The 9,516-nt window shown below is 45.8% G+C and overlaps 1 protein-coding gene across 1 annotated transcript in view; it reads right to left on the bottom strand.

The window, feature by feature from the left end:
- RNF43 (ring finger protein 43) overlaps positions 1-9,515 on the bottom strand; it is a gene marked incomplete at its 5' end in the record, with an annotated part of 48,987 nt that extends 39,472 nt beyond the window's left edge. The window contains one exon of the mRNA XM_017738117.1: positions 9,384-9,515. Coding sequence (XP_017593606.1) covers positions 9,384-9,515 — 132 coding nt within the window. The remainder of the gene's footprint in view (positions 1-9,383) is intronic.
- Position 9,516: the final 1 nt, after the last annotated feature.

A 9,516-nucleotide genomic window follows, 5' to 3' on the forward strand; every position in this document is an offset into this window, starting at 1 on the left:
TAAAGTACCTGATTGCCACTGTCCCAGAGTGGGTTTTCAGAAGCAGGATTTTGAACGAGGGCATGGAAAAGGCCAAGGCCAGCATGGCTTTCCCCAGTCTTTGTTTTGTGGAGAAAGCAACCACGAAAGAGGCAGCCAGAGAAGGAGCATGAAGGCAAGAGCTGCTACCAACTCAGGCCACAACCAGGTGCAACTGCCAGAAATGGCGAAACGGTGGTTTCTCAACCAAAAACCAACAAATATTGTTTGATGATCTTTTTTAACATAAGGGCTGCATGTTGTACAAGCACATGAGGTTTGCCCATCACTCAAATCTGATTGCTTCTCTCATGCAGAAGTTGTGCAAAGTTTACAAACAGCAGCTTTTGGTCCCCTGGAGTGACAAAACAGAGGTCAGAGGTCCTCTGAAGGAGGCAGTGGAAGGACCAGATTATCTCTCTGAGGAGAGCAGTGTTGGAAGCAAATGCTGACAGGCAACAGTCTAAACCCGTCTGTGAACTGCTACTGAACAGAACAGCACATGCAGAAAAGCAATGAGAATAACCATTGTTCTAAGCAAGATGAAAATTATAGAAGATTTTAAAAAGACTCTTGGGAGAGCAGATGAGGACAAAAAAATAGCTGAGTGGGACTAAATGACGTGGGGCATGTTATGTGAATGAGACCAGGTGAAACAGAGGGTAAGGGGGAGGACAGTGGCATTTTGGTGGTCCCAGGGAAATGTTTGGAGAGAAATCTCCAAACACTCAGGGACAATGTGCACCCACAGCATGGCTGCAGGAGTACCATCCCAACAGGACACTTGGGGAACAAAGGAACAGCTGAGCTACAGCGTCACAAGCAGAAGGGGAACTCTTGTCTCTTCAGGATCTTGGGGAGGTTCCACTTATTTTGGAATAGAACTGCTGTAGTAAATAAAAAGTTATTCAGATCATTCATTCTTCAAGGAACAGGACTCAGTCTGGAGCAGTAACACAACCACAAACACCATCTCTCTTACTACTTTAAAAAGTAGCCAAGACTGGGTTTCTGGAGCTGTATGTCTACACTGGATGGTGGTGCAAAGAGACCAGCTTGCCAAGATTTAACTTCTGATTCAAACTGACACACAGAAAGCCACAGGAATTATCACAATTCACTTTCTTAGTTGACTTCCATATCCTTAGAGATGTTCCCTATATTTAAAAAATCTGAAAACAACATTTTGGTGCAGGATCCTGCACAAAATTCAACTAATGAAAGAACCACTCACTCCCCAGACCTCCTCAACTCGTCCCTTCTGCTCTGCCACGCAGCCATCACCCCATACCCTTTCTAGACAGTGTGATCACTGTGTCTGCCCTGCTCTGTTTTTTGGCTTTTTGGCCTTTGAAGGGAGAACTGTTTCACACCTCTAACAGGACTGGAGTGCTGTTCATTTTTTACATCTGGATCCAACTCAATCCCAGGGTCATTCTCCCCGAGTTTCTGCAATGGACCTGTCCCTCCTACAGTTCTGCACCAACAGTGCTGCCCAACACGGACCCCATGGAACCACAGCTGCTGAGGAGCTTTGGAAGTAGGAAGTTGAAATCTATCCTTTCATGTAATTTTGAACTAGAATTCACATACCTTTTACCGACACAAAGCAAACTTAATCCCCAAACTGCTTTACTTACATTCAGAAGTAACATGTCATAACCAAACTTGGTCAAAAGCTTTTAATTTGTTTCACAAAGTTTATGGCCAGAGGAATTTATTCAACTCCCCAGTCAGAACTGCTGTGTTTGACAATCCAGTACATCTCTGCCACTACCCTGATGCTGAGCACAGTAATAAGCATTAGATTAACCCATTTGATCACTGGAGACCAAATTACTGAGATGGAGAACAAAAGAGAGATCAAAGGGCCACTAATGCCCTTAACCAGCCCCTTCAGGGATGGGGAAGTGACGAGGTGAGAATACATCCGTTGATTTAGGCAGATGATTCAGATCTCAACATGCACAGGAAGAGGATACACACCCAAAATTTCAGATAATTTGAACGGGGTGGCTGCAGGGGAGAAGAGAGTCTTCCACAGAAATCTGGCAGCACAGGAGTAACCCATACAACATAAGCACATCCAAAACAATCTTCTCTCTACTACCTTTGAACACTGACCTACATCTCTGAGTGCCTTGTTCTGAGGCAAGGCCAATCCTTGATGCTCCTAAAAACAAGATGAAAAGGTCCCAAGACAACTCTTGGCCAACTCCTGCCTGAGCCGTGCTGGCAGCAGGCCCAAAGCTCCGAAGCATGAGATGTGATTACAATTCCTTAATGCAGCCTGAAAGTGGTGTGGGCAAATGAAAGGCTGAGCAGCGCTTCCTGTTCTTTACAGCCAGGGAAATAAGGGAAAAAATAAACAGGTACTAAAACTAAGTAATAAATTACAGAACTCAAAGATAGAAGAGACCACCATGACCATCCACACCACTTCTGTCTACTTTATACCTGTCCTGCTGCAGCCAAGCATCCTTGAATGGAGAGAAGGCCAAAAGGCTAATAAAATACGAATGTGCATTACTCAAGTGTGATATATTCCCTTGTACTGAGATTCATTTTACATTTCTGCTTTGTTTATAACCCAAAATTTCATTTATTTGACCCTCGGCAATCCCTGCAACACTGCAACAGACTGTTGTGATACTTAAGATGACCAACCTGAAGGTCAAACTACAGTGCACATTTCCCATTATACTTACTTGTTACTTTTCTCAGTTTAGGTTAAAATTTGCTTGTTTTCGGACTATGACTTTTGGGCAAAGTTCACAGAAAGCTTTTAGGCAAGGTTGTGAACATCTTAGGCTTTTAGGCATGTTTCACTGGATGGAAAACCACTGAGACATATTAAATAAAAATGCATGTCAATTTTTGTCCAAAATCCAGCCTGATACAACAGAGCTCTCTTTGATCATACTGAGGCGGTGTTGTTTGTATTACTTTGACAATTCTGAAAGTTCTCATTAGAAAATAATGAATTCACATGCAGTTCAGAACACCCTTCCTCAATCCATAGGAAATGCCCACCAAAGCTTTTGCTTGATGGAGGCACAGAAAAAAAGTCATTTCTCTAATGGTTCAGAACCATTCCACCACAAATGCAGCCTGGCTGCAGCCTGCAAGCACAACAGGGCCTGTTTCCCTTCTCCTGTAATCTCACCCCTCTGCCAGTTTATCTTTGGGAAATGTCCACTTGTTCCCTGGATGTATTCCAGGGCCTGTGCATGGCCAGACATCCTCTATTGACTGTCACTCACTCCAGCTCTCTGGGTTCAGTCTCCTGACCACAGATCTGTGCTCTCCTCCAGTCGGGTTTGGATCTCCCATTTATGTCTGCCCCAAGTCATTACTGGGGCCTCCAGATCTGTCACCGTTTCAGTACCGAAAATCTTCAGCTCAAGATGGGTCTGCGCCCACCGTCATAAATAATTCAACTGCAACAACCAGCACCAGATGGTGCACTGGGAAGCTGGGAGATTTAGGTTTAAAGTCCTTTAAACTCCTTGAACAGGGAACAGTTTCCTGTCACATGTTTTCTGGATGAGAAAAGTAGAAGACACACCATGGAAAGCTCCAGCTCAGCCTCTGTATATGCTCAAGAGAGGGGTGGAGGTTCAGAAGCAGCCTCTGAGCTCAACCTTTTCTAGCAGCCAGCTCTAACTGAAGTTCCTACTCTGCATCTGGATTTTAATGGCTCACCTTCCAGTTACACTTAAATCCTGCACCAATGCTGAACTAATCCACGCTGTGGGTTACACTGGACACAGCCAACACTACACTCATGCTCTCTGTCCAATTTTCTAAGAGATCTGTGTGGGCCAAAGGGTTTCTTTAGCACTACCAATGTCCCTGTGCTGGTTGACTACAGCCTTTTTTGAGCCACTGCTTCGTGTGCTCCCCAAGACAGCTTCTACTTTCATAGAATCACAGTATGGTTTGTGCTGGGAGGGACCTTGATGCTCATCCAGTCTCACCCCCTGCCACGGGCAGGGACACCTTCCACTGTCCCAGGCTGCTCCAAGCCCCATCCAACCTGGTCTTGGGCACTGCCAGGGCTGGGGCAGCCACAGCTGCTCTGGGCACCCTGTGCCAGGGCCTCAGCACCCTCACAGGGAAGAACTTTTTCCTAATATCTCATCTAAACCTACTATCTTTTGGGTTGAATCCATTCCCCCTTGTCCTGTCACTCCAGGCCCTTGGAAACAGTCTCTCTCCATCTTCCTTTTCAGCTCCTTCAGGTACTGGAAGGCCACGATCAGGTAACCCTGGAGCTCTTTTCCAGGCTACGCAATTCCAAATCTCTCAGCCTTTCCTGAGCAGTATCTATGTCCCATGTAAAAATGTGGGGTTTTTTTACTCTGTAGGAGCCGTTTGTCTCAGTGTTTCAGTGCAATTTCCCGTTCTAAAGGCTTGTGTCAGAGTCACACTTTCTGGTACTTAGGCACCCATTTTTCTTGTGCCGCAGTCAGGCCAAGTGGCTTCATTATTGCTGCTTCTGAAGCAGTTCTTGCACATTACTTAACGCTAAGTCAAGTCTGTGTACCCAGTACGAGCTGTTCCAAGAGGCAGAAACTGCTTCTTTGAACTGCCTCGTATTGTGCTATCTGACCAGTTTATTCACAGGTAATTTAAGTCCCCATTATCATTTGGTTCGACTTTCCCACTTCTTTGATCTCTGTCAACATTATGCACTCAACATCCTTTTGTTGATCCAGGAGCTGGGAGTATAGAAGACTACTAAGGTATTTACTTTGGTATGGGGTGGGAGTGTAAACCTCTGAGAGCACTGAAGTAGGTGATTCCAACTCCAACTGCATGTGCCTTGCAACACGGGGAACAGGCTCCATTGTCCAGGGTGATCCCATAGGGTTCATTGCAGCAATTCCAAGGGATAATTATCACACTCCTCCTCCAACTGGATCTGTGTTTGATTTTCTCTTTCTGAATTGTACAGGCCACCTAAAAAAACGGTAATTCAGGCTCCCCCTCCAATTCTCACTCAATCCATCCTAAATAGATCAACTTGCACGTTTTTTAAATAATTTATTTTTCTGGGGGGAGAGGAGGAAGGAAGGTAATCCTTGGTTTGGGGGTTCAGAGCCTGTAGGGAGCTTGTTCTGCAGGTTTTTTCAAGTTTGTTTTTATGTTCTTCACGGTGTTTTCCTACAGTGATAAGCTAAAACAGTGCACTCTGTGGGTAAGTGAAAGTTGACTTTCTCCTACAATCCCCTCATTATGAAACTGCTGAGTTTGTACAGAAATGGAATAAAATATTGTAAGACTTGCAATGAAACAACGGATGTTGGGAAAACTAGTTCTACATACTGCCTGCTCAGTGAGACTGTGCCACTGTCCCACATACCCACTGGAATTTTCTAGGTGTCAGCATGTGAAGGGATTGGGACTGCTGATGACTTTGCCCTCCCTGCAGCAATGTGAGGTTATCCATCTCTTTTTAAATATCATTAATAGGAACTTTTCCCAAACTTTTAATGCTTTTTCCCAAATATGCTAGAACTAGAGACTGTACCAATCCCTGCCACTCTGCACAGACTAAAGGAATCATCCTTTCCCCTGTGTAGAAGACTGGGGTTATACACACTCAAATAAAGAGATATTAAAGCTCAGTTTTAATAATGCATCCTTGAATCTTGATCATTCTTGAACTGTCCTAAACAAGGCTGTAAGTGATGAACTATTTCTCAAATAAAATGGTTCTTTTTTTTCCTTCCACAATTAGATTTGTACTTGTTGTAATTCAAATCAGAAAAATCTCCCCTCAACTCTCCCCAGTGACTCTCTCCTTTTCTTTCCAAGACATTCCTTATTTTCCTGTCTACCTTCAAACCAACAGCTCTCTCCACTACCAAGTGGAGACTGAGTCAAGGGCAAGAAGGAAACTGAGACTTATTCCTCAAAAGTCAGCCAATAGAGCAGCAGAAGTACCAAAAAAAGAGGCTGAAAAATCTCTATAGCAATCCTGTGAATGGGAGCTCATCTGCAAACAGTCACAGGAACTGCAATTCTGAGGCCACATCGAATCCTGAGCTGCTCATGGATTGTCCATTGTCAGTAAGTTCCAAACATGTTCCTTCCAACCTACTTGTCCAAAAGGTTTGGTTCCTCCATCTGTAATAAAGGGCCAGTTTTTGACTGCCATGGGACTTTTAACAGCAGTTCAGGCTCCTGCAGGAGCCCAGCAGAGATCACAGAATCCCAAAATGGTTTGGGTTGGAAGGGACCTTAAAACTCATCCACTTCACTCCCAGCCATGGGCAGGGACACCTTCCACTGTCCCAGGCTGCTCCAAGCCCCAATGTCCAGCCTGGTCTTGGGCACTGCCAGGGATCCAGGGGCAGCCCCAGCTGCTCTGGGCACCCTGTGCCAGGGCCTGCCCACCTTCACACCCTCACAATTCTGTCCCGATTTACTTCCAAACCTAAACTTCCAGTTTGGAAACTGCCAGTGAGTTCCGCGGGTGCTTCCCGCATCCAGCAAGAGTTAATGCTCAGAGCAGGTGCTCCCTGAACAAGCTGCAGCACTGCACAAGCCTGGAGATGATTTCTTCAAGAAGTCTGAGGTGTTGGTTTTTTGACCTATAAAGGCTTAAGGGGCTCTGCCTGCTTGAGAAATTCCTCTCCCTTTGCATCACACGGCGGCAGCAGCTCTGGAGTGCAGAGGAAGCACTGCTGGGGCTACACTGGCAGGGGTGGGCGGCTCCCTGGCATCTTCCTGCTCGCCCACTGGGCAGCAATGGAAATACAGAGATTTCCCACAAAACTCCTCACAGGGGCAAAGGCTGTGAGGGGGAATTCAACCCTGGGGCTATTTTATTTTATTGTAGGTAAAGAGGATATTGCTAAAGTTGGCTTCTAAGATGTAACACACCACAATCAAAGTCTGTTTCTGTAGATGATCCTGGAAAATAGGGCAGGGAGAAACGAAACCAGGAAAACATTCTGGTAGAAGTACCTTTGGTGAGGCTCCATCACTTACGTGCAGGATTTTCTGTATTAAATTAAGAATGCATTTCTAAAAATATATTGACCCGAGCACTATGAAGATAATTATAAGTCATAATAAAGAGAACCTGACTTGACTACAGGGCCAACTCTGCACCACTAATCCTTGAGCAATCCTATTCTACCTCTGAAGGAAGAGAGCGTTGCTTTGGAAAAGAGACTGGGCCATCCATGCCTCTCTTCCAAGCTAAGCTCTGCAGTTTGTGTTCTCCTGGACAGGCTGACTGCACCTTACAGGGTCTGACATAACCAAGACCTATCCAAAAATGCTGTAAAAACCCCACTCCTTGACTCATTAACTGTAAATGTGACCATGTTATGTCCCTAAACTACATTTGAAGAAGCAACTGTGCAGGTATGTGTGCACAGCCATGAGTTTATTTAAGTAGGAGCTAGTGATATCAAAGTTAGGCACGTGACCTAAAGTTTTTGCAAGATCGGGATGTTGACAACCATGTGCAAAACGAGATGTCCCAATAAAACCTAATTCTGGTGTATTTAATATCCCACTATCAAAACGCAAACTGAAAAGAGTTCCTCCCACTAATTTCTTACTTATTTTGTACCCAAAGAGTTATGTCCCCATTTCCTGTTTTCTCCTTCCAGAGGTAAGAACCCACTGCAGCATCAGGACCCAAACAATTCTAAATGCCATTTCATATGCCAAGTTTCAATATTTAGAAGCAGAATTAGAAACTACACCATGAGATCTGCAGGAGAAGTCACAGGTACACCTGGCTAAGCCTTCCCAGAGCACAGTGCCTGGCACCAGGCAAACATCCTGCTGCAGAAGGCACAGCCTGACCCCCTGTCCCAGCACTGCCAGCAGAAAGCAGGACTTCCCGCACTGGATTCAGTGGGATGTGGAACAGGAGCGCTCACCTGAGCACGGAGTGGCAGAGTCAAGGCCTGAAAACACAGCCAGGGCAGGTCAGTGTCTGTGTGCCCAAACTCAACAGGCTGGATTAAGAGTTTCCCCAGCCCTCTCCATTTGGAGAATGGTTTTTAAAGAATGAAATTGGACGCTATTCACAGTTTTTATTCCAAACACCTGGCTGGTGCTGCTGTGATGGCACAAAATTCCCACCTGGCATTGTTGCATTCGGTTAGAAACCTCCACACATCCCTCAGGAGAGGTTATCATCCTCCCATTTCCAAAAGGTCTCACTCTATACTTTGTGCTCGGTTGCAACACCACTGTAGTTTTTGTAAGGAATAAATATTGACTTTCCTGGACATTGCCACACAACAGAAGAGGACCTTGAGTACATTCGTCTCAGATATTTTTTTTAGCCTGGTAATATAATTTTATAGCAGAGCTTCCATTCTGAGGAGTTCAAAAGGCATGGAAAAGCAGGCTTTATACATGTCACAAATTGTCCATGTTCACTTTCAGACAGGTGACCATGTTCTAAAGCTGGCTCGACTGTATTTCTCTTCCTAAAAACTACACAGAATTTATTATTTTAATTTAAATTTCCAAACTACAAATTTAATTAAGATTTCAACATACCCTATTTGGAAAGTCCTGGAAAAATCCAGGAGAAAATGAAGACTTAATGCAGGCTATTTTGTCTTTTGTTGTTGTTGTTGTTCTTAAGAATAAAGCACACAATTGCCAGGCAGATTACCCACAGAATGGAGAGAGTGCACACCAGGTCTCAGGAAACTGAGCTCCAAACTCGGTGTGTGCAGGAGATGGGTCTGTTCAGTGAATGGCTCAGCTCTGGCTGTGCAGCACCTGCACCTCCTGTCCAGGTGTGGATATACTCTCCCCTTAATAAAGGTCAGAGAATAGCATTAATTCATCTATAAAAATACCTGGTGGTGACACCACCGGAGCTCCTGTGTAAGTAACATTCACCCTTCAGGTACAGGCAACAATAAGCAGGGCCAGGGATTCTGGTGGACGCAGCCAGGATGGGTTTTGGAGCGAAACTGAACCTCGACCTCGGCAGAGGGTGTGGAAATCCTCATGAATTTCAGAGAAAAAAGTACTAATCCTGTTTTCTGTCAGATGTTTCACATCCCGACATGTGACTCGACACACTCAGCTTTATAACATCAATTAAGATATGAAATAATCTCCATGGAATCAGCCGACCACATCCACAACTCAGCAGCAATGAGGCGCAGCCACAGCTCGGCCCCGAAGGAAGGCTCAGCCCTTTGCACGATGCCGTCCCCTCGGCCCCCGGGGAACCAAACCACGGGGACAGCGCACGGAGCACGGCACAAATCCACGCCGGGACGCGGCACCCAAGGCACCGCTCGGGGAGCCGCGGCAGCCAGGAGGGAAAGCGGGGAGAGGCTGGAAGCGGGTGGCGAGGCTCTTACCTGGAGCAGCTTCCCTTCGGCCGGAGTCACCTCGGCGACGTTGGCGAACTCCCCTTCCAGGATGATGGGTTCCACTTTGAGGGGGATGACCCTGATGATGGCTTTCTGCGCCGCCGCCCGCTCCGACTCCACG

The sequence above is a fragment of the Corvus brachyrhynchos genome, unplaced genomic scaffold, assembly GCF_000691975.1.
Source record: "Corvus brachyrhynchos isolate BGI_N302 unplaced genomic scaffold, ASM69197v1 scaffold137, whole genome shotgun sequence".
NCBI classification, from domain to species: Eukaryota; Metazoa; Chordata; class Aves; order Passeriformes; family Corvidae; genus Corvus; species Corvus brachyrhynchos.